A 26,494-nucleotide genomic window follows, 5' to 3' on the forward strand; every position below is an offset into this window, starting at 1 on the left:
TCGAGGTCATTAACACTAGGTCATGTTAATACCATACAGGTTATCAACACCAGGTCAAAAGAATGCCACAATTCCATATCAATGTGTTTGACCGCAAGATCCTCCGTCCAACTAAGTCATTCTGTTCTTAGGTGACCTTTACACAAATATCTGCAGAAAAATAGTCAAATATGAATTATCTACGTCTTGACACTGATTTTGTTTCTTCGTTCATCCATTCTTTCTTTTGGTGTGTTGAATTCAAACATGCTCGATGGAGCTATAATCTTGTTTACGAAGCAAATATTGAATACTATTACAATCGATCACATATACTATGGGAATACCTTAGTGCGCCCCAGCTGTATCACGCGTAATCACTCGCTTTATTAATTTATTCGTTGCGTACTACAACCTACATTGATAGCTTTTTACCGACAGGAACTGCCTCGCTGTAACAGATTACCCGACTGATGAGCAGGATTGCTGAGCCCATCAAAATATGGATCGCTGTGTGACTAAATTAACTGCGGTGACATCGACGGCCAGTAAGTATTTCATCGATTCACTTTTTTCTTTTTTTTAACTCTGAGAGCGAGTTTGGAAGGTAAGATTGATTGGTATTCCTACATGCATAGATGATTACCATGTTGTTCCATAACAAACGTCAGGCCCGGCCCATGATGTGCTGGGCCCAAGGCAGCAAGCGATGAGCGCGGTGCCCCAAGCAAAATATTGCATTGCGGAGTTATTTCATGAAAGAGTGGGCCCAAGGCGGTTGCCTCGTTCGCCTTGCCCTAGGGCCGGGCCTGACAAACGTGTTTTTCAGCTTGTCTCTATGCAGATATTTATTGTGCAAACATGTAGTGAAGGGCCCAAATTACTTAAATGTCCGTATGTTGCCCAGCTGCATCGACTGCATAACTATGTTATTTTGATTCTGCAGCATGCAGATTATCGTACAGTTGTCGACACCACTTCTGTAGTGTCATGGCCTGAGTTTGGCTTCGTGTTGATAAATCTATGCACTGTCTTTGTTTGACTTCAGTTTCAAAAGGGCAAATTGTGACTAAAGTAATTAATGAACGTCTATTTTGACCTTAACACGCATAACCTGCTTCATTATCACAGAGGCTCGTATTTTTACTTGCAATTGACCTGTCATACATGTACTACATAATATAATAAGTATGACAAGTCAGTTGTAAGCGACGATACGAATCCCATTGCTTTATATATATATATCTTGGATGCGTATTATTTTATTGTGTAAATTTTCATTACAGAGCATGGGGTAAGATAACGTTCCCTGATGAATCTGCTCTCGACTTCCTAGGCAGTTTTGCTGCACAACCGAGAGCGTCCGCACAATCGCATATTGATTATTGCTATATTTACTGATCAGTTGTCACGTTCAGTTACAAGCACGTTTGTTTGCTCAATTTGTTGGTTGACTGGTTTGTTATTATGTGATTGGACGACAAAACAATGGCAGAATTCAAGATTATTTAGGAGACTAGTTTCTAGATAGGTTTTGTTGTGTTATCCAGCTCGGGTACCAGTGGCGTGAATCGACGAGACAACCACGTCAGGCATGTTTGTGTGTATGTCATTATCATGAATTTTACGTTTAGGGATGAAAGAACTCGATCAACCTTTAATGCATTTTATTGACTGGTCCAATTTGTAGTTAACACTCGCCTTCGTATTATATATAGCTGGTATGCGTATGTATGTATGTATGTATGTATGTATGTATGTATGTATGTGTGTATGTATGTATGTTACGTATGTTGAAGATAAAATGACAAGACCATGGCTTTGTTATTATAATGGTATGTGAGAGATACCTACATACCCACATACACAAACTCTCTCTCTCTCTCTCTCTCTCTCTCTCTGCGTAAATTTTCATGTGTGGTCCAGGGTGGCCGAGTGGTCTAAAGCGCTCACCTTTATAGATCTGTGATATCTTACCACTGTCCGTGTGGGTTCAAGTATCTGCCCGATCAAGGTGGGAATGTGCGAAAGCTTGCCAGTAGCTTCTAGTGGGTCGGTGGTTCTTTCCGGGAGTTTTCATGGTTCTTCCCACACCAGCTATACTGGCCGCCTGGTATAATCAATCTTGTGCTTAAAAAGCGTTAAACTCCAGAAAATGAGACCAAATGGTTATGTACAAGACTTTCAAGATGCACCTACTACCTCTCCATTACTATGCAATACGCGTGAAATGTAAGATTTATAGCGTAAAACATTCGTATACATTTTTTTCTTCTGCATATTGTGATGTCCTTAATACCTCTGTAAATTTTGTATTTGTTATAAAAGCATTGAGATAGAACAGGAACACCTCATTTTCTATCTGTCCAGAACACCAGGACTGGTTTTAGTATCGAGTATTTTGAGATGAACCATTTAAAGTGAGGATTGTTGTTGTTGTTGTTGTTGTTGTTTTAGGGTTTAACGCCATTTTTGAACACATGATATGCTATACATGGTGGCCAGTATCAGTGGTGGAGGAAGAACCGGAGAAAACGCCAGAAAGAACCACCGACCCACAAGAAGCTACTGGCAAGCTTTCTCACATACCCACATTGGCCAAACTTGAGACTCGAACCCACGCAGACAGAGGTAAGATGGCAGTGATCAATAAAGGTTAAAGTGAGGAAGATTGTGTTTTGGAGTAGGCATAGGCAACCGTTAAAAACTGCTAATTCAGGTCCGCTCAATTTAATTTTTACGTGCCAATTCATATTCGTCCTTCATTTATCTTTTCCAGTACATGCAATACAAAATAACTCGTACTGCTTGGCTGTCCAAAAGTATGGCGTGCCATTGGTTGTCAAAACGTGGTTTATATTACGCCTTTTCTATGTAAAAGAAAAGATGTAGGGCATCTCAGGTGGCCTAAGTGGTTAGAGCGTCCTTCTCGGATGCGGGAGGTTTCGGGTTCGAACCCCGTCCGAGTCATACCAGAGACTTATAAAAATGGTACTAATATCTGCCTAGCTTGGCGCTCAGCAGTAAGGGGCTAGTGTTAGGACTGGTCGGACTTGTGTTAGAATAACGTGAGACATGATGCTACATGTCTGCGGCATGATGACCCAATGCTCGACATCACTATAAACTGCCACACTGCAGACATGGCAGCGATATGATTCAAATTGTTAAAGCTACGTTAAAGAGCTAAATCACACATATACATGTAGGACACCATTGTTTTTTTTAAACCAAATGTTAGTTAAAATTGTCTGCCGTATTAGAGGTGTGATGTGAACTGATGGAGAATGGGATCGAATTCATATGCAGTTAATAAGACCAAAACTCCAATCCCACCCTCCACTCCCTTGGGGTAAACGTGGACTGCTCTCCGAGGAGAATAGGACTTTAAATCAAGTTCTCGAAACTCAGGATTCCTGGGGTGGATAAATTTTAGTTCAAACAAGTTACGCATGCAATCAGTAGGTCGACGACAGTACTACGTACAAGCAATGTTATCAAATGCAGTGTAAATCAAGTTCTTATACCACCTGATAACTTTTCGAGAACTGAAGTGCTGCGTGTAGCAAAGTTTGGTTGCAGTTTATCGCAAAAGCAACATTGAATTAAAGCAGACTGCACTTTGTCACTTAGACGTGCGTATGCTGGGGTACTGTAAGGGATTTATTTCCATGTGCAAGACATAAACGCAACTTTATTACAAACAAAACACACGTACATAAACACTCAGCCTGCTTCTTTGCATGCATATATGTTGCTATTTTTACTCACCCGATCATTACATGCACTAAAAATACCTCTTTGTGCCCTCTTATACCTTCTCCGTTCGCCCGTCCTTCATCAGGTCATCCATCCATCTGGCATGTTGTCATCATATAGCATCTATTCATAGACTACATACAAAAGGGGGAGGGGGGGGGCTACTTCGCCTCAACGAAATAGAGGTAAGCTATTGTTCTACTTTCCGTCCCTCCCCCCCCCCTTTCCCCAGCGTCATCTTTGGTACAGACAGAACCTTATACATACGAGGGATATTTGAAAAGTTTTGAATATTTTATTATCATTTGTTTGGGGTTTTTGAAGCCATTTTTTAAATAGGCTTTTAGGGGTAGCCTGTCAATGAAATGAACGCCAATGGAGACACAAAATAACGCCTGTGAAATTGATAATGGTTTGCATTTCAGTTGCTACCACACCCTTACAACAAAAAAGGCTCATTGACCTATTATTTTATCATCAACTATCTTTGGTTAAGGTTTTACATTTTGCTCTTAACCACACGAGTTTTAGGCATGTTATACACACACACACACACACACACACACACACACACATATATATATATATATATATATATATATATATATATATATATATATATATATATATATATATATATATATATATATATATACACACACACACACCTGGAATCATAAAACATGACTAGTGGATGCAACTGCTAAGTTCTACCTCCTTTTTGCCAAATGAGTTGTATGTGACCTATATTTCATGCTTCACTGACCTTATTCAAACTTTTTTTTTGAAAAGCGTTTTATTCGGTGCTATTTTATGTTCCAAATCCGTCTGAATGTTTTATTACTACACTCTTAAACCAGATGAGGTCATTGTAACTAGCATATTACTCTCTGCTTAAAGAATTTGTTTTTATGCTCTCATTTATTCATGTGTGTCTGACCTATTTAGCTTACTTTGAAGACTAGTTCTGGCCAGTGCGAGTGGCAGTAGGAATAAATGTTTATTCAAAGGTAAACTTCCCAGTTAATGACTATACATCGTAAATTGTGATACGTTACTCTCGGCAGGTTCCTGTATTGTACATGAGAATGAGTAAAGGAATTAGGTGAGTGCACTGTGTGCTGCATGCTTTTCCTATGGGGCCTCAGCTGTAGTGGTTAATCAAGGTAATTATTGATGCATGAACAACGAACAACTGAATATCATTCGAAAGCAAGGGCGCCTGTCGGACTTTTTTTTCGGGGGTGGGGTGGAGGAAGGTATGTAGTGCTCAGACATTATATTTTACGTATGCAGACTAAAACATTTTTAGAGGTGAAATCCGGGGGATGCCCCTTTACCCCTATGTGCGGACGCCCATGCTGCAGTGGTACTTGAGGCTCATGACTTTATCCCAGTAAATTCACGCTTTTAGGGGTAGATAACGATAATTGCATGTCAAGCTGATTTTGACAATGATTGAAAAAAATAGTACAGAAAATATTAATATGTTTTTATCATCTCGTTATTCTGCCTCTGTTTTGAAATGTTTGAAAAGAGTGCTCTTTTTTAAAATTCTTTTGTCGTTTAGATCCATCTACAGTTGTCGGTGGGTATGTGGGAAGGTGGCTTCCAAATGTGTGTCATCACAATGTACTGGCAACAAAGTGCCAATTAAAAGTTCTAATTTTAATTTTGAAATGAGCGAAAGTTACAATGTGGAGACGATTACATACTGTTTTTACGTTAGTGGTTGACCAGATAATTGATTGACCGCTTCGGTGGCCTAGTGGTTAGACCGTCCGCCTCGGATGCGGGATGTCGTGGGTTCGATCCTCGGCTGAATCATACCAAAGACTTACAAAAATCATACTAACAGCTGCCTCGCTTGGCGCTCAGCATTAAGAGGTTAGTTTTAGGACTGGTCGGCCTGGTGTCAGGATAATGTGACTGGGTGGGACATCATGCTACATGTCTGTGGCATGATGCCCCAGTGCTTGACATCACTATAAACTGCCACATTGCAGACATCGTAGCGATATCACTGAAAAATTGTTAAAGCTACGTTTTAAAAAAATCAATAAAATAAAATCCAGATAATTGATTATGAAGTAAATAGTAATTTGTATGTCTGAGCAACACGTTTTATTTTCGGATAAGCGAAAAGTTCGGATTGTTTGAGTGTGTGAACGACAAGTGAAAATTTTCACCCAGTTAAAGACCCGTTACTGTGTTTTGGCAACAGAGGTTTGTTAATTAGAGTATCCTGGTTTATCACGGTGTTTTTTTGTTTTTGTTTTTCTTTCGGTGGTACATACCGGTACTATTCCATTTTACCGATACGTCGGTAGTTTCCGTCAGGAAGGAATGTAAGGAAATTCCCGAGGAATATTGGCGTGGTTTTAATGTTATTAGCAATGTGTTCTCATTATTCCTGACAAAATAGTTCAAAAAAATGTACTTTTTATTTTTACAAAACGGCTATATCTGTTACAAATTAATGACAAATATAATTCTATTTATGATCTTTTAATCCCATCATTGACACCTGTCTCGTGTGCCAACGCGGTGGCCAAATGATTTGTGAAACAGATTGAGGCAAAATCAAACTTTCAGACAAAATTCCGGATTTTAAAAAATCCAAACAAACAGACATAGTGTTTTAGTTATTTACTAGAGTGTGTGAGTGAATTAGGTATATGTATTCCTTTGTAAGCCTGCGAATCAGCCTTCGGTTTTCCTGAGAGCGCTTGTTTTCTGTCTGAGTTATACGTAATTTATCAAGTCCACTAAATATTTTCTCGTTTACTGAGTAATCGTGTTTAATGTGTACTGGTCGTATCTGATAAATATATTGTCCGGGTGTCGGCATCCCACTCAAAGTTTCCCTGCCTATTCTGTGTACTGGTCCTCTCTGATAAATATATTGTCCGGGTGTTGGCATCTCACTCAAAGTTTTTCCCTGCCTATTATATCGATAGTGTAGCTAGAAAATTGCAAACCTCAGTATCAACACTTCCAATTTTAATAACAAACTTTGTAATGTCAACTTTGACAAATCCAGTTACTGTAAGTTACTGGCCATTTAAATATTGGGGGTGGGGGGGCTGTGATTTTCTTTTGAACTGAAATATTTTCTTTACTTTTATCGGATGAGAATTAATATTTTTTCCTAATTATATCATGGATATAATATGGTATTCTTTTTCTATAAATCAGACCAAGATATTTCTCCAGGTGTTGACAGACGGAATTAAACAAAATAGTGCCAGGCTACTGACCCAGAACATTGAATTGTTGGTCCCTAGTATAACCAGTCACATTATCCTGACACCAGGCCTACCAGTCCTAACACAAACTTCTTAATGCTGAGCACCAAGCGAGGCAGCTACTAGTACCATTTTTATCAGTCTTTGGTATGACTCGACCGGGGTTTGAACCCGCGACATCCCCGTATCTGAGGCGGACGCTCTAACCACTAGGTCACCGGAGTGGTCAATCTACAAAGTACAATGTATGATACACATATTAATGTTTACATATTTTTTTCCTTCATTTTACAGAGCTCATTTATAAATATGATTTAAAATAGCTTTGTTCGAGAAAGACCCAATATATGGTATGTAGTGGATTGTCAGGGTGCATCTCAAAATTACCCTCTTTCTGTGACTCTTGCTATCCACAAACATTCTTATGAAACATCTTGCCATTTACGGCTGCCTATTACTTGCCGTAAAGTTACGTAAAATTGTAAGGGAAACTTAGGAAAGACGTACGTAATTCTCATTAGTGAAACACCCGTTATCACATATGAAGCGTATGCTGTTTTGTGAAACGGTGCCCTGGCGTCTGAGGGCAATTTCCTCTCTCCCAATCGCGCCGCCATTGCATTGTGTAATCAGAGCCCGGGGGAGGGGTGGGGGCGAGTGGTCTAAAGTAGGGTTGACACAGTCTCCTTTTTCCCTGACATATCCTCCTCTTCGGTCCTTAAATCTCTACAGATACACCCACACTCCGTATTGTCCTCTTTTTCGAAACCATGCTGAAAACGCTCGCCTTTACCGATCACTGCCATTTCACCCCTGTCCGCGCAAGTTCGAGTCTTACGCGTGGCATATGTTGATATGTTAGAAGCTTGCCAGTAGCGTCCCTTGTTGTCCTGGGAACTTCCTGCACCAGTTATACTGTCCGCCATACGGAAAAATGTACTGGTCTGTGCGTTTCCTTCTCTGCATGTTCACATAAAATTACTTAAGTAGCCACGCACGAGCTTTATATAGGGATGTGTGTGTGTGTGTGCGTGTGTGATTAGATTTTTAACGTAGCTTTAAAAAAAATTCAGTCATATCGCTACAGTGTCAATGTTTATAGTGATGTAGCATTGGGGCATCATACCGCAGACATGTAGCATGATGTCCCACCCAGTCACATTATCCTGACACAGGCCAACCTGTACTAACACTAACCTTTTAATGCTGAGTACCTAGCGAGGCAGCTTTTAGTACCATTTTTATATTTGGTATGACTCGACCGTGATTCGAACCCGCGACGTCCCGCATCTGAGGCGGATACTTTAACCACTAGGCCACCGGAACGGTCTAGGGATTGTTGCTACCAAAGGGTATGAAATTACACACGGTCAAAGGCACATGGACTGGTGAATGGATGGTTGGACAGGCTAATGTTCTGCTTGCTTGGTTGATGTTTGTATGCAATCAGGAATATTATTTCCATTTTAACGGCTAACGTGAGTAATTGAGAAAGCTTGCCTGTTGCTTCTCGTGGGTCGATGGTTCTTCCCGGGGTTTTCCAGGTTTCTTCCTCCGCCAGTTAAACTGGCCGCCATGTATAGCCTATCCTATGCTGAAAAATGGCGTTAAACCCTATAACAACAGCAATCTACATTTTAGTTAAAATCTTGTTTATTACGCAACGATATAGTTTACTTTGCGACTGTTTTGATTCCTACACAAGCATTATCGCTGCCGTTGAGACCTGTACAGCATTGTCGTTTACTAATATTTTCCATGTTGACCTACAATTGTGACGAAGTCTTAACTATATACCATAAGGCTGCTGACATAATTGCTACATTGTTTTATTAATTTTATTGCAATGTTTATTTTGTAATTCTTTTTTCTTTTTAGAGATGAGACCTCTGAGGACAGTCTTGTCACAATGCCGATGTGCTAGCTCGACACCAACCATACCACCATGTGACTTTAAACCACAGCCATACAAGGTATAGTGTGCATCGCGATATGTTGTTACTTTGTATGATATAGTGTTATTTTGTATATTTTTTAATGATATATTGTTGCTTTATACGATATATTGTTAGTTTTTATGATATATTGTTATGCTTGATTTTTCTTTCAAATTTACCCTCCAGGATTGGTCTTGTTTCTTTTAGTCTGCTTTCATCGACTTTAGTCGAGCCTTGGACTGGGTGTGACGGGGAGGACCGATATCGTTAGGCAATAAAGTGAATGGGACGATTTGTAGGATTGGGTACCACTTTGATCTTTTTAGATCTGTGTTACATTGGCATGGGGACAGTCTAGTTACTTGTAATATAAGGTTGATGAAGAGTGATAATCTAACGCCAGTTTTGCTTTCCATATTGTCATTCGAATTGAAAAAAAATGTTGCCCCCCCCCCACTGCATTGGTGGACACCTAGAATTTGTAGATTCGTTGTGACTTTAAATATTTACAGTTATCTTTTCTAAGACCTGAAGATTTCATAGAGAAATAACACAACGTTAACTAAGCTAAGAATTCAATATATTTACTTTATCAGATAATTTAAAACATTCTGATGCGGAAGGTTGTGGGTTCGAACCCCGGCCAGGTCATACCAAATACTTAAAAAATGGTACTTACAGCTGCCTCATTAGGCGCTCGGTATAAGGGGTTAGTGTTAGGACTGGTCGACCTAGTGTCAGGATATTTTGATTGGATGGGACATCATGCTACATGTCTGCAGAGTGATGCCTCATGGCTAGACATCACTATAAACTGCCACACTGCAGACATGGTAGCGATATGACTGAATTTTGTTAGAGCTATGTTATAAAAACACACACACACACACACACACACACACACACACACATGCGCGCGTTCTCTATAGCGTCTGATCATTGGGTTCCCTTCTAGCTTCGGGAGCAGCATAAATTAAAAAAAAAAAAAAAGAATATGACGCAGTTGCCCAGTTTTGTCCTGATGTTTACCCAGCATTTAGAAGCACATGACCTTAATTATAGAATTAGATGAAAATAAACATGTTTATATTAATAATGATCTGAATACGTAATCCACAACTATAAGAAAACTATTAGCTACATATTTTGTTGTTTAGAAAATAAATGCTACTGGTCAGGTACAATATGAACTTCAGTTTGGACAAGGTCAAGTCCAATATATATATATATATATATATATATATATATATATATATATATATATATATATATATATATATATATATATATATATATATATATATATATATATATATATATATATATATATATATATATATATATATATATATATATATATATATATATATATATAACGGTGTGAGGTACACACAAACGGGTGTGTATGCGAATACTCTATCGGTAATATTGAGCCAGTATTTGACCCAGTAAACGCTTAACGATATAAAGGGAGTGGTTATACAAAATATGAACCTGTAAGATCCTGTACAACCTAGCTATCTGAAATTCGCTTTTCCAAATGTTTGTGGCTTAAGACAAAAACTTATATTACCTGAACATTCTGAATGTATTCATTCTAGTGATATTGTTTTAGTTGTTGAAACGACTGTCAAGGACTCCATTATTAAATAATTACAAACAACAGACATGGATGTCTTCAACGTTTCTTGGGGTATAGCGGTTCTTATTTAGGATTCTCTCTCTGAGTGCTAAATAAATGGTCAATACATACAAGCTTGGAGAGTAACATCAATACGTAATCTAAAGGTGTTAATTACGCTTTATTTAAAACTTGTTTAGATTTAGAAAAGTTCCAAATGTCATAAACAAAGATATATCTACAAACCTAATTTAGTTTAAAACTGTAAATCATAGTTTTCCCGTTGAAATTGGTAGATGGCTAATAACGAAAAATATTGCACACTCGGTCAGTCTCGAGAAATAAGGATGAGTGTCACTATCTTATGTCATGATCTTATTTTTATGATAGTCAAAAATTCATTCCTTATTTTACATTTCCAGTAGTAACGTTTATAAATATAATCAATTAGTGAATACATGTAACATACGACAGTTAAAAAACATATGTGCAGGTTTTTGTATTTTCAGAATTTTGTAATCCATGTTAAGCGTTATGTAATAGCGAGTACGCTATTTTAAAAATGTAAACTTGAATATCACTGTTTCAAAACATGGCCGTACCCCATGTTCTCAGATAGGATCTAGAGCTTCTAAAAATCGTTATCGCTGTAATAAATCAGTTTAAAACAGTTTGTCGTCCGATAATGTCCTTCGATTTTATACAATAGTCGGATCGCATGATTACCCCATTTGTCAAGAAGCAAAAGATCGAATCTTTGGTAGCATTTTAAAGTCAACACGTTAAGTATGTTAACGTTTCTTGGAGGCCTTGACAACTGACAGGTGTCGACCTAAAAACATGATTTATTACTTTTCGTTCGAACACTGGGAGTTGTTTAAACAGTCTGTGGCCGACATGTAGGCCTACTTTCATGTTCCTGTGGGTGGGCCCATTCTCACCGACAATATCGGCGCCACTCCCCGTCAAAAGTGGTTAAAGACGCACAGCCTTAATTCTGTTACATAAGTTTCTGTTGTTGGAGGGCGCAGGTGGAATAATGAGGGCCATGGAATTATCATCCACGTTTACCTCTGTATGCATGGGTTCCAGTCTCGGGCTTGGCAAATGTGGGTAAGTGAGAGAGCTTGCCAGTAGCTTCCCGCGGGTCGGTGGTTCTTTCCCGGGTTTTCCCGGGTTCCTCCTCCACCATTTATACTGGCCGCCATGTATAGCCTATCTTGTGCTGAAAAATGGCGTTAAAGCCCATCACAACAACATCATCATCCATGTTTTAAGTTCATTTAAACTTTGTGCAACATACACGAGAAGTTCCAAACATTCGGACAAGTTTATGCCATCGTACACATTTTTTTCCCGGTATAGCCACGATATCTGAGTAACACCCCTAGCAGAACATGCAGTCTACAAGGCGTGTGTTTCTCGATCGTTTCCTGCAATCATCCTATTGAAACTGGAAATTGAATGCATTTTAATAAATAGCAATGAACAACAAAATAGATATTTATAATCTAGAAGGTAAGTGTCTTTATTTATTTGTTCGCCGATTGTTAACTTAAGACCGGCGATACCAAAGCACTCAGACTACATACTTTGTGTAACACATAAATCGTTTGCCATTTGACCACGGGGGCCCCGGGGGCCGCGAGGTCTAAAGCGCTGGCCTTTACCAATCACTGCCATCTAACCTTTGTCCGCGTGGGTTCGAGTCTCGGGCTTGGCCAATGTGGTTATGTGAGAAAGCTTACTAGTAGGGTCCAGTGGGTCAGTGGTTTTTACCAGGGTCTTCCCCGTTGTTTCCTCCACCAGTTATACTGGCCGCCGTGTATAGCATGTCTTGCGCTGAGAATTGGCGTTAAACTCAAAACATCAGTAATAAATTGAGCTCGGTCTAGTACATCGAATGTTAGTTCACTACAAAAAACTGAAATTCCATTGCCCTGGTACTGAGTCTAATAAACTTCTATGTTGGGCTAACGGCATTTTGCGTGGTCAGAGCGGCCTGTTAGGAGCCAATAGGGTCACCTATATTGTTTGTGTTACACAATATACGAATTAAAATCTTGATATCTGCAACGTATCTTGTCCGATTTTAATGAACCTTTAAACCACATACATAAAAGACGTCTGTATATCACAATGATTTTTTTAAACAGAAAAACTCTTGATTTTATAGAAACGGTTATGTTAATAAGTGGGAGGCGAACCTCTTTTTCTGGAGAAGAGAGGTTTGCCCTAAAAGTATAACCACGAAAGGGCAAATGTGTTAGTCCATTTGGTTTTGTGGGGTTTAATGCCATTTTTCAGCAGATGATAGGCTATACATGGCGGCTAATATATGTGGTGGAGGAAGAACCTGGAAAAACTCCGGGAAGAACCACCGAGCCACGGGAAGCTGCTGGCAAGCTTTGTCATTTTTTTACCCACATTGGCCTAGCCGAGACTCGAACTCGCGCAGTCAGAGCTGAAATGTCTGAGTGATATGTAAAGGCGAGGTCCTTTGACGACTCGGACCCTACCACCACACATGGGTTACAGTGCCGAGTGAGATAGATCAGCTCGGAAGCTGGGAGTCGTCGGTTAGAACCAAAATGGAAGGGTTTTACCAAGAGATTTATTCATAAATCAAGTTCTAAAATCAACATAAATAAAATAACTCTTTGTCCTCATAGACCTGTGTGGCTGCAGTTAAACCTTATTCGTTTTAGATAAAGGGATACGACTATTTTGTCATTTGTTTTAACGTTACAGGACTTTTCATACACCATTACCATCTGTCATTTTGAATCCTATGAATAACCGGTGAAACAAAGGTCAAAGACAGAACTTAATTTTTTTTTAACATGGCAGACTTGACGATAAGTTCCTCTTTCATAGTATTTGTGTACGAAGAATTTACACCTAAACGAAGTACATTGCACTAGGTTGTAAAAACGCACTGGTTCACTCGTCTCTTGTCCCATATTCAATATCGAGTGTCATCAGTTGAAGGATACTTTATTGCCATTCATGATTTACATGTGCGTATCACTAAATATTTTTATTTACACTTTTTAGGGTATAACCTATGACAATGCCATAAAGGTCCGCAAGTCGAATTTGAATCCTGCCTTGATGACGTACTACAAAAAGCCGTTGATGGTCCACCAAGGTCATATGCAGTGGCTCTGGGATACGGAAGGAAAGCGCTACCTTGACTTTTTCGGGGGGATTGTGACAGTTAGTGTTGGACACTGTCACCCGTGAGTCTATCCCCATATGCTATAAAAAAATATTTTATGCGACTTTTATTTTTTCCTGAATTGCGACTGCTTTCAAACGCAAATTCAAATCTGTCGCAGTTTATAATCTTATAAAATGCTCTTGACTATTATAAAGTTTCTCTTTTGGATCTCAAATTCACGTGTTTATGAAAAGGTCGACAGACGGAAGATCGCGAAAATAAATAATGAAAAGCTTTTGAACGTGCAAAAATGGAAAGATAACAGACGGAAAATCTCAAAACCAAATTGTCCCTTTGCGAAGTACCGTGAGTTCATGTATCCACATAATTGTTAACAGAAAGAAGATTGCGAATATCAGTTGTTGCAAAATAGAAATAATCCCCAGTTGATACATACAGCTGCAAACATGTTCTGTCCCACGATGCGAACTTAAATTGAAAGAGTTTTGTTAAGTCTCGCAACGTGACTTGATGACACGTCTATGCTTTTTTTTAAAACTTCAAACAATTACTATAATTTCTAAAAAAAATTGAAACGGTTGTACCAGGCAGCTCGACGTCGAACGCATTCTCTGTCAAGGGTATAAAAACCATGTTACATAATTTCTTTTTAACGAAAAACTGAGATATGTTTTGCATACATCATATTATTCCTCCACAGGAAAGTTAACGTGGCAGCCAAAGCCCAACTTGATAAACTGTGGCATACGACTAACATCTACCTCCACCCAACCATTCATGAGTACGCCGAGAAGCTTGCAGCCAAGTTACCCGGTAATTTAAAGGTGAGTGAAATATTCTTGACACAGATGATCTTTCTGACTTGAACAATAATTTTCGTCCTTGATAACAGGTGTCGCTCTGGTGGGTTGGTGGGAGTCCAACGGTTAATTGGTTTGTTTATTTGCCTGTTTCGTTTGGTTTATTTGTTTATTTTTCCAGTTTATAAAGATGAAAATGTGAATATTTACTACGGTTGAAACGGTTAGTAAATTCTTTAACCAGTTCCTCGTTATACATTGTCCGAACCGTTGCCATTTAATCAGTCGGAAACACTCTATTTACATGGTGCTAACTGGCAAGAATTAATTTATTTTGAACGTATTCAGAATATTTAGTTATTGGGAATACATAGCATCTCCCTTACAACGGAAATAGTCGTTTAGTTGGCATGCTGCTTAACATACTTTCTAGTGTTACGAGTCTAGGCTCTTTAAAATAAGTACCAGCAAAGAGTGAAAGACGTCAAGCTTTGTAAAATTTAACAAATAATGTATTTCCCTAGAATACAAAGTAAAAATGGAAAAAAACGAACTTACGATATTTAGAATTAAATCACAAAATAATCCAAGAATTACGGACACAAGTCCTAATAATTTAAAGTCCTGAACAAAACTCAGTACAAGGCCAGAATAAATCCAAGAACTGAAGGTGATGACGTGTCTGTGATAGCTTATAAAGTGTTGATGTGTCAACAGTCTTTTGTTGAATCACTGTAATATAATTCCAGGTTTGAATTCATTATAAATTCCAGTGACTGTCTTTATCCAAGAATTTTATCGAGCACTTTTGTATTTCCAGAAACAATAATCACTTGAATTCAATAATTTGAAGAAAAAGATTCCAGCCCGAAATATAAAAAAATACTGGACACAACATGCAACTTTATTCTGCTAAAACTTTAAGCAAGAATAACCAAGGCTCCTTAGTTGCAAGATTATTTAGTTCTGTATTTGACCTCGGGTCACAATTAGCATTTTCTAACAAAAATTACCTAATGTAAAATAACCTTCTAGAATGATCCTGATGTATATAAAACAATAACCTGGATTATATATAATTCACTTAGGAAATTCCAAAACTTTAACCCAAATAAACATGTTCACTTCTTCTATTAATAATAATACCGACTTTAAACCCTTACAAATTGACAATAATTTAGCTATGTATTAGTTGTTTGCAATGAATAAAATAAAACGTTAATTTGGGTCAAGCAGAAATGAACTCAGTTTTGGAGAAAGTCAGGTCTAGCATACAATGTAACATTACAATAGCATTTAATGAGAGAAAATAAATTATAACTAACTTACAAACAAAGCAAATTAAATATACTTAACACTAGTTCTTAAGCATGCGTGAAATGTGCAGGCTTTTCCATGCGCGTTCATGAGCAGTTTGATATCAACCAGCACAAGTAGCTGACTCGATGTTAACGTTGAAATAAAGCAATAACCTGAAGGAAAAAATCTTACCGAGTAACAAAATTGCCTCAGTTATTCCTGTGACCATTTCTGACACTACCCTGTCCATCATACTCAAAAAAAGGTAAGTAACGTCCAAACACTTGGTTCGACACTTGACCCTCCATCTCAGGCTGCTATTCCCGTCCAGGAAGGCGACCGGCCATAAGTTGACTTGTTTTACTCATGATATATATTTTCTTATATTTTCTATTTATCACGCCCTCGACTTTTCTGCGTTGCACCAAAATAAAGTTACCGACTCCGAAACGTAAGAATTGCGCGAATTTTGCATTGAAAGACAAAGTTACGCTCGCTTACAACTTGAGGTACTTACTGAAAGATGCAGTGTATGCGACACGACGAACCATTCCTTCTTTAATTAGGGAACAGTGGAAGATACAGAGGTAAGTTTTTATTTACCATTCACTCGAATCAACTGATTCAACTCTTGGATTCGTGTTCCATGGAGTTACATGTGCGTTTGCAAACATCTACTCTATTTCAAATCAGAAAGTACGAAAATCGCTACCTCCCGAGTGAAGAGCGCTTTTGGGGTCGTGTTGTTAGGTATAAAATGCGAAAAGTACTTCTTTTTGCCGAAAGAAACTTTTACTCATAAATTGACTTTTAATTTGGTTATAAAAGCGGTTCAAGATTTTTTTTGAGGATTTAAAGCAGATTACTTTAACAAAGCAATGTTTATAAATGTGTATCAATCCAAATGTTTTTAAAATGTGTAGACAAACTTTGAGTTAAACCAAAATTGTTGTTCAGCGCATACTGAGTAAGCAAAAAGGATCTCCTGACTACAAAAGGGACGGCAAAAAAGGACCCTTTATTTATCAATAAAAGCCTTCCAGATTTTTATTTTAATGTTTAAAACGGATAATTATTACATGACAATGCTGTTAAATGTTTATCATTCGAAATATGTATAAAAAAATAAGTAAATAAACTTTGATTGAATCAAAAATGTTGTTCAGCGTATACGTATTATGCGAAAAAACTCCTTTTTGCTAACAAAAACTTTTGTATTTGTTTAAAAATACCGTTCTTGATTGTTTATAAAGCAGATAATTAAAAAATAATAATTATGAATATTTATCATTCAATATAAAAATAAAAACTATGTAAATAAACTTGGATTTAACCAAAACTGTTGGTCAGTGCATACTGAATATGCAAAAAGGGGATCCCAAGTGCAGAAAGGACTTTTTATTTATAAACAAAAACCGTCTGGTTTTTTTTATTGTTTAAAGCAAATTAATGCTAAATGGCCATGCGTGATACATTTTTATCATTCGAAAGAACTTTTTTTTAAAGCATGTAAATAAACTTTTATCTAACCAAAATTGTTGCATTGCAGACTAGGCAAAATGGAATTACTAAGGTTTTGTTAAGACAAAATGGTCGGAACATGTATCAAAAGGTACATGCATTGACTACAAATGTGTCTCGAAATAATTCCAAAGAATCAAAACATATATTACACAGATTATGTTTGAATTAATGCATGTATTGACTTGCTCATAGTGCTTTATCATAACAAATGAAAATATATACATAAAACATGATAATGATTTCATAACACATACGTTATATTAAGTTGAATAGAGTATAATAATAATAATAATAATAATAATAATAATAATGATAATAATACTGAGTTATAAAACATTAAATATATACCGATCGACTGAGGTATTTTTTTTACACCTGCACGTTTAACCAAGTAACAGGTTTACCGAGTAACCGAGTATCAGTCAGTAATTTGCGTTTCATCGTTCTGCTCGTTTTCTTTTTGCTTGAAGTTAGGGTTTACATGGCTAATGCCGTTATCAGCACAGACCGTCTTCTATCAGTAACAATTACAAAGTTGTTTTTAGGTTTTCCACTGTCATTAAAATTTTTTAACTTGTTTGTGTCTCTATGCTTGGGCAATGTTTATCCATTGGTTGGTATCGAGTAGATGGTGATTAAATGTCTCATGCAATTTAAAGTTACCCTGATCTTTAATGCTCGCTAGATGATGATTAAATCTCTCATGTAATTTAAAGTTACCCTGATCTATAATGCTCGGTAGATGGTGATTAAATGTCTCATGTAATTTAAAGTTACCCTGATCTTTAATGCTCGCTGCTTGCTCTTCTGAAACATTATCTTATAACGTTCAAATACATTTTGGCATTTTCGACACTTTCCAGTCGACGGCCGAGTTCAAAGTATGATTACCAGTCTCCGAGTTTTACTTTGTCCATTTAGTTGATATTTTGCCTTTCTTAGCAGGCTCCATATTTATTTCTGTCCTTTTTCTACACTGGGAATCCCTTTTGTTTGAAGCATGAAATATTTCTATTCATGAATTTAGATCTGTATAGACAAATAAAAACGTTCAACTCGTACTTCTTTTCATAAATGAACTCAGTAGATAAGAAATATAGAGAAAAAATAAATTATGATATTTTTTACTGTTGCAGTTGTTTTAATAAATTGATCGTATGAACATTAAGTGTCCTTTTTTACACGGGGAAATCCATTTTGCAGACGACAAGTCCTTTTTTTAAAGGGGGAAATCCATTTTGCAGACGACAAGTCCTTTTTTAAACAAAACGAAAAATCCTTTTTGCAATACAGGACATTTTGCAAAAAGGAGTCTTTCTCGTATTTTATAATTACCGCTTTTGTGGCACACGTAACTCAGGAACGCAAAATGATTAGTTCATAAGTTTCTATATAATATAAAATGGTTTGCTACAATACCATTTCGATTTAGAAAAATGAAAGTAAATGATGAGTCTACTAATAATAACTTTGTTCAGCCAATTGTTTTACGCCACTACGTTGTGTGTGCAACACAGGAGTTCTTCAGTCGAAAGGTTTTGAAAAATTGTGTTTATTACATTCAGTCGAAAGGTTTTGAAAAATTGTGTTTATTACATTCAGTCGAAAGGTTTTGAAAAATTGTGTTTATTACATTCAGTCGAAAGGTTTTGAAAATTGTGTTTATTACATTCAGTCGAAAGGTTTTGAAAAATTGTGTTTATTACATTCAGTCGAAAGGTTTTGAAAAATTGTGTTTATTACATTCAGTCGAAAGGTTTTGAAAAATTGTGTTTATTACATTCAGTCGAAAGGTTTTGAAAAATTGTGTTTATTACATTCGAACCAAGTGGACTTGAGCTGACATGTATAATTCTTCCATGGAACATGATTCCTACAGAATGAATAATAAGTTGAAACGTACATCTGTTACCACTGTTCTAAAATTAATGAAAGAACATGTCGTAAAGACGCATGCACTGTGTATATGTAAGTACCGCAAAATGTAGGCGAGCATTACATTGTCTCGACAAGCAAACTTCGCGCAGAGCCGGTAACTTTAGTTTTATGCAATGTCGAAAAGTCAACAATGGCTTGATGAATAGAAACATATATTAGGAGTAAAACAAGTTATGGATGACGGTCAATTGCCTTCCTGGACGGGAGTAGCAACCTGAGTAGGAGGGTCAGGTGCATCCTCGCTAGCCCAATCTGCACCTTGGCGGATCGATCAGATATTTCGCTGCTTCGGGTCATTGCATTTCATTAAATGATGCAGCAGGCTACCGCATCCAATTGAAATCAAGTTGTTCAAGGTGTGGATAGGGTTAACATATCCTTGGCTAGCGAAGATGGGTCGGTTGTGGAACCAAGTGTTTGGAAGTTACTTGCCTTGTCTCTTTTATTGTATAGACAGAGTCCTGTGTCAACACGGGTTATGAGAGTAACCGGAGTAATTTTGTTACTCTGTATGATTATTTTTCCTTTAAGTTATTGCTTTTTTCAACATTAAGTTCGCGTCAGTCACCCGTGTCAGCCAGCTGATTGAAATGTTTACACTTTTGGCCGGGTGGCTCACCGTTCCGGATCACTCCCATCTCACCTCCGTTTGCGTGGGTTCGAGTCTCAGGCTCGGCTAAGGTGGGTACGTGAGAAAGCCTGCCAGTAGCTTCTCGTGGGTCGGCGGTTCTTCTCTGGGTTTTCCAGAGTTCTTCCTCCGCCAGTTATACTGGCAGCCATGTATAGCCTATCTTGTGCTGAAAAATGGCGTTAAACCCTACAATAACAACTCGACTTTTGTCCGGAAAAAAATAATTTTGTTTTATTTCATTCTAATGTATTTCGTCAACTATTATTTTTTAATTGGACCCATATTGGATATTTACAGTTGTTGGAATTGCATGTTATGTGTACCTATTTTCCTTGTCTTTCCTGTTTTACCTGCTGCCTATAATTTACATATCATCAGTTGCTGTTAGCCATGTATAACTGTATCGACACGTACGCCGTAATGCTAATCTTGTCGAGTACTTTGTACTTGTATATTTTACCAATAATGTGTGTGTGTGTGTGTGTATATATATATATATATATATATATATATATATATATATATATATATATATATATATATATATATATATATATATATATATATTTGTGTGTGTGTGTGTGTTCATATTGACTGAGAAAATGGAAAAGAAACTTGTCGAAGTACACACATTGTGTGCAACTGCCAACTAAACATGTTGCATGAGTTATTCTGTCGTGCCTGAATGATGACTGCATCATAGTCCTTTATGTCAGTTCTAAGATCCTGTAAAACTTGTGCATTGTACCTACTAACAGAAATATTTCCTGGCTGCGTGTGCATCAGCTCTACACAGATTCCACCTTCAATTATTTCATCATATTCTCCACCGTTTAAATCCAGTACAGTGCAGATCGATTGTCAGGATGACAAATGTAAATGGTTAACTTAAGTTTTGCTAACGTTAAAATGACTTAGACGCAAAACCGTAATACGTCTGCTGTACAGTCAAAGGAAGAAACGTGAGTTTGTGTGTTTGTGAATCCGTGAGTGTGTGCACGTCTTTGCGTACAGTTTGACAAAAATATTAATACTATTTTATACCAAACTTTAAGATATCAGAATACGATACATCTATAGCGACCGCTCCGGTGGCCTAGTAGTTAGAGCGTCCGCCTCGGATGCGGGAGGTCGTGGGTTCGAACCGGCCGAGTCATACCAAAGACTTCTCAAAATGGTACTGACAGCTGCCTCGCTAGGCGCTCGGCATTAAGAGGTTAGTGTTAGGACTGGTCGGCCTGGTGTCAGGATAATGTGACTGGGTGGGACATCATGCTACATTTCTGCGGCATGATGCCCCAGTGCTAGACATCACTTTAAACTGCAACACTGCAGACATCGTAGCGATATGACTGGAAAATTGTTAAAGTTACGTTAAAAAACTAAATCTCACACACAAATATACACATCTATAGCACTCGGCTGCATCGAGGCAGATGTGTTGCGCTGTTCATGTTTGAAAGCTTGTTTTTGAAGGAAAGTTTGAGATATAAAACAAATTCCCGATTCAGTTTATTTATGCATGTGCGCAGCCTTACTAAATACGCTTGGTGTTAATTCCCAGGGGGTGGAGGTGACGAGGTAAGAAGGTGGTAGGGGGTGGTCGGTCAACCGTTTATATCAATTTTTTTAACTGGTTACTTTTAACACTCGAACCCTCAGCGGTTAACCGAGTAATCGTGACAGCCCATGTATTTACTATCGATTTAGACTGATCTTTGGTTTCACATGTCAAACGTGCAATGTACGATTCGTACGATAACTACGATTGCCACCATGTTGATAACTATAGCACGTTTCATTTAGGGTAGAATGCTCAAAGTTCACTACTGAACAAACCTCTTTGACAAGTTGCACGTGCTATGTTAAAAATACCCCAAACAGTTTGATTATATCTTGTTTATTGATGCTGACCGTTCACAATATAGAGACATGCTGTCTCCTTCATGATGCGATTCTGACTGAAATTATCAGGAACTAGTTGTTCTTGTGACTAGGCATGCGATTTGAAGGTACTATAATTTTTGCGCTTTTTGCAACAATGCACGGGCGCACAGTAAATGATGCTAGAAGGAAGAGTTTTGCCTTAGCCCGGCAGACGCAAGTGGTACAGTGCATCAGAATCGATAGTACATGTACCATGAAACGGTACTGTCGCACCTGCGTTTCCGTTTATGACGTTAAAACCGTCAAAGAATAAAGAATGCAACTTGGTATACTTACAAGATGTGTCGCGTAGCAAAATAGTGGTCATAGCATAATAGTTTAATGTCATGACACTTTCCCATGAGCTTCATAACTTTACAACCGTTTTGGATTAAGAGATGAAATTTTGTATACTTAACTAGCATCACTATAAGATGTGCCGCATACCACATTAAGGGTGCTATCTTCAACGTCAAGTTCACTGCTAAGTATTTTACCTTTTCCATCATCTTTCATTCCGCGCTGTATCGTTAAAGTCATTTTAGATTAAGGGATTACGTGTACATAATCACTCAAAGGTGTGTTGCATACCGTCATTGAGGGTTTCATCTTCAAGGTGGAGGTCACAGCTCAGTATTTTCAATTTTCCGGCACACTTCCCCTTTTGTTATGTGACTTTAAAACCGCTTGAGATTAATGGATTAAAAGTTGTATACTCGTACAACATCAGTATAAGCTGTGACATGTTCTACAACGTGGTTCCTATCTGGAAGGTCAAGGTCACATCTCAATATTTCAATTTTCCATCACTTTTCTTTTGACTCGGTAACTTTAGAGCCAACTGAGCTTGAGGTATTTAACCGTATATACTTCCTGTACAGCATCATTAGAAGTATTTATTATCAACTGGTGTTCTGTTTTGAAGTTAATGGTCAGCATTACGACTCAGTATTTAAGTTTTCCTTCTTTCTTTAATTCTTGAGCCTTCTGATATTATGTGATGAAACTTAGTATACTTGTATATATCATCTTTAGAAGATGTGCTGTGAACGATCTTGGAGTTCTGTCTTCAAGATCAATATCACGGTGTTATTTGTTGAATTTTTCCATTACATATTCCTTTCTATTCAGTCGCGTATTGGAAAAAAAATGTATGCCCCACCTGAGCAAAACTTAATTCTGGGTTCCGATCCCAATAAAAACAATTGTTTGTTTGAATTTTGGACCCTCACTTGGCCTACCCACCCCACCCTACCCTGCAGCTGCGGGGGTTGCTTGAGTGGTTGCTATACCGCCGTTTCGATTCGATAATTGTACAGCCATTTGAGATAAAGGGATGGCGTCTTGTATAACTACATAATATCACTACAATGTGTCGCGTACCAGATTAAGTCGTTTTATCTTCACGATCAAGGTCACGGGGCAGTGGGTTAGGTTTCAGTAACATTACCCTTAAGCTGTCAAACTTTCTGTGCAAATTAATGAATGAAGCCTGGTATACTTACATATTGTCGACAGAAGAAGCATTGCATTGCACATGTAAAGGTTTTTTACTCATGGTCATTGTCACCTGCCTATCTTTGGGGGTTTCTTTTGTTTTCGCTCTTTATATTAAAAGTTACCTGAGGTGCACGGATTAACCATGAGCCATTTGCTCTTATCAGTTTGATGGTGTCTCGTGTATCACAGTCACGGGTTTATCTACTTGGTCAGAGTCACTTATTAAAAGTTTTTAACCACTTTTGTACACGTTTTCTATAACGCCCTTCGACATAGGGTAATTAAACCTGGACTGCTAGAAATTTTACAGCTCTATCTTGACGGTCATGGTCAGATTTCATTATTGTGGATTTTGTAACCTCACTATGGTAGGCGTGCGACAAAAACTCGCTGAATTCGCTTCTTTAGTCTTTAGAGGAAGATGATGAACGTGGAATGCATCAATGTGTGTGCAGCAGATAAAATGAAGAATGGAAGAAATAGTCTCATCTTTAGTTCATGGAATTCTTTTCAGTCCCTTGGATTTTTTTGTTTTTTGTTTTTTTAGGACTAGAAGTCCTAGAGTTATAAAACCTGTCTTTTAATACTTAACATTAAACCTGCACACAAAACTTGTAACAAGCTTAGCTTAACGCAATTCATGTCGTTTCAAATATTGAAGCCAGTCAGCTTTTCCCCCGTGTATAACAGCAAACTGGATAGAGCTCAGGTTTTACTACGCATACTGTGCACGCAAATCTGGGTCTAGCTGTTTGCCTGATTCATAAGTAAAATGAACAGCAGAGATCCGGATCTTCCAGACCATTATTTTAAGACAATAATTTGGGTCTACGCTGTTCGCGTTGTTCGCTCACAAACTATCTGAACACAAACTGGACCAGAAGAAGATAAAGGGGGATATATTGGTTCGAAGAAACAAATGGTCGTTTCGATGATTTAATTGCAGTGGTCGAAATAGTAGTTGGGAGTGTACAAAAAATGCAAAAGAACGGGAATTCGGATTTCATAGACTTCTCTTAATTTGGATTTCTGTTCTCCAAAGACAGAAATACCCTGGACTAAAAGTTCAGTAATCTGATGACGACAATGACCATGACGATGATGATACTTTATAAAAACTTAAACCATGCATACAACTTGCCCTTTAAAAAATGGTTGACATTTTCCGCTTATTAAGATAGCAGAAGGTTGGGAAAGTTCCACGGGTTGACAAGGTTTCACATGTTTAGATCGCTAAATAATGTATCCATTTACTCGGACTCGAGGCATAACAAAGGAGACCATCAGTGATTATATTTTTTTTTTCGATAGCCGCAATGTAATCTAACTTTTAAGATCATATTAGTCAGAAACTAATTACGTATTTTCACCCTAGGTTGTATACTTCACTAACAGTGGGTCCGAAGCGAATGACCTGGCGCTATTCATGGCACGTTTGCATACCGGCGTCTTTGACGTGGTCTCCCTCAGGTAACACTGATTTCCTAAGGTGTGTCTGTAAATGCTTACTCTTTTTTTTTTTCTTTTTTTTTTTTGCGGATGACGAGTCAGATTAAATATACGCATTTTTACAATTTGAACTTCATTCTTTGAACAGAATGTATAATAGGTTCTCGTATTTTGAAATACGTTTTCACGACATCGGTGAAGAAACAAGAACTTTGATCTTGCTGGGTCACCCTGCCCACCAGCCAGTAAAAATATTTTTTTTAAGAGTATGGCTAAATGGCAAAACCGGCAAAACAATTTCATTACCGTTCCATCAGTGTGTGTGTATATATATATATATATATATATATATATATATATATATATATATATATATATATATATATAGTAAAGCTTGCGTCATCCACCAAACATTCGTCCGTCCGTTCAACCGTGGATAAAAGTGATTTCTGCGCGATTACTTTAGTTGGCTCTGGTCTTTGCTCAAGCCTCAATGACGATCAGTCCTTATGAGGAGAAAAAACTGTTACTTTTGAGGCAACAGATCCATGGGTAAAAGTGACTTGAGTCCAGATTGTGATTTCAGTTTCTGCATGATACTTCTTTTACTACAATGCACCTCGTTTTCTACGACTTATCGATACACTTCAGTGGTGTAGAGACGTATTATCTTTGATTTCTAGATGAAAATATCAAAGGTCACAGCCACTGTGACTAAAATAAGGAAACTCATTTTTCTCACAGTAAGGGAGAGACCATTTTATTTCCTGAGGGAAGGACATTGTATCTGCTTTCTAGCCACGATATGATTTTTTTTTTGTTTGAGCGCAATATAATTTTCTCCACATAATATAACGGATATAATGTTTTTTTTTTGTTCTATAATCGCAGGAAGAATATATTTTAAAGCTATATGCCTGCCTGAAATTCCCCCCCCAAAAAAAAAAATCATAGGCCCCCACCCAACAAGAGGACACCCCAGAAAATTAAATCGTCGGTCCCTAACCCAAGTTTCAAAGTGGACCTGATTTAATAGTTATATCCCAACTGACTGACCTAAAGAAGTAGCTACCTAACTTATTTCTTTTCTTTTTGTTTAAATTGGGGGGGGGGGGGGGAGGTCATAAGGTTGGGCATTGGTGCCCACATGAATTTTTCGGAGTGGGGTAACAGGGTATAATCTGGGAAAGGGGGAGGGGGAAGAGTCAAAAGGGTTATAATCAATGGTGTACTTAGGGGGTGCGAGGGGGAGGTCCACCCCGGGTGACAGCCAGAAGTGGGGGGGGGGGGGGGTCAGCTGGGTAGCTGAAATACCAGTACAAGTTATTTTTATAAAATAAAATGCAGTATTGCCTGTTCACTAAAATGTAATCTCCTGCATTTTTCTTATTTCCAATTTGCTTATGACAGGACTATGGGGACGTCCATTAATTATGTCAACAGTTTTTAGGCAATTTTTTAACCCCCCCCCCCCCCGTCAACAACTGTCAAACTTTCAGTGACCCCCCCCCCAAATAAAATTTTACCACGCCCCCCAAACTAACAATATGTTATACGGCTGGCTTTTATGCTAAAAATAGAATTATGGAAATTAAAAGGTCTACAAATAAATTTTATACATTTTTTTTTTACTTGTTTAACAGATTTCAAATTGACTATAACACTTTGAATTCATGAAAAAATCGAGAGTTTATATTCT

General features: G+C 37.7%; 1 protein-coding gene across 1 annotated transcript in view; it reads left to right on the forward strand.

Annotated features, from left to right (window-relative positions):
* The first annotated feature begins 368 nt into the window (after positions 1-368).
* LOC149783035 (alanine--glyoxylate aminotransferase 2, mitochondrial-like) overlaps positions 369-26,494 on the forward strand; it is a 64,054-nt gene continuing 37,928 nt past the window's right edge. The window contains exons 1-5 of the mRNA XM_089934625.1: positions 369-527; positions 8,865-8,959; positions 13,602-13,786; positions 14,429-14,552; positions 24,722-24,816. Coding sequence (XP_089790751.1) covers positions 482-527; positions 8,865-8,959; positions 13,602-13,786; positions 14,429-14,552; positions 24,722-24,816 — 545 coding nt within the window. The 5' untranslated portion in view covers positions 369-481. The remainder of the gene's footprint in view (positions 528-8,864; positions 8,960-13,601; positions 13,787-14,428; positions 14,553-24,721; positions 24,817-26,494) is intronic.

This window comes from Sinohyriopsis cumingii, chromosome 15 (assembly GCF_028554795.1).
Source record: "Sinohyriopsis cumingii isolate HCF-2022 chromosome 15, ASM2855479v2, whole genome shotgun sequence".
Classification (NCBI taxonomy): Eukaryota; Metazoa; Mollusca; class Bivalvia; order Unionida; family Unionidae; genus Sinohyriopsis; species Sinohyriopsis cumingii.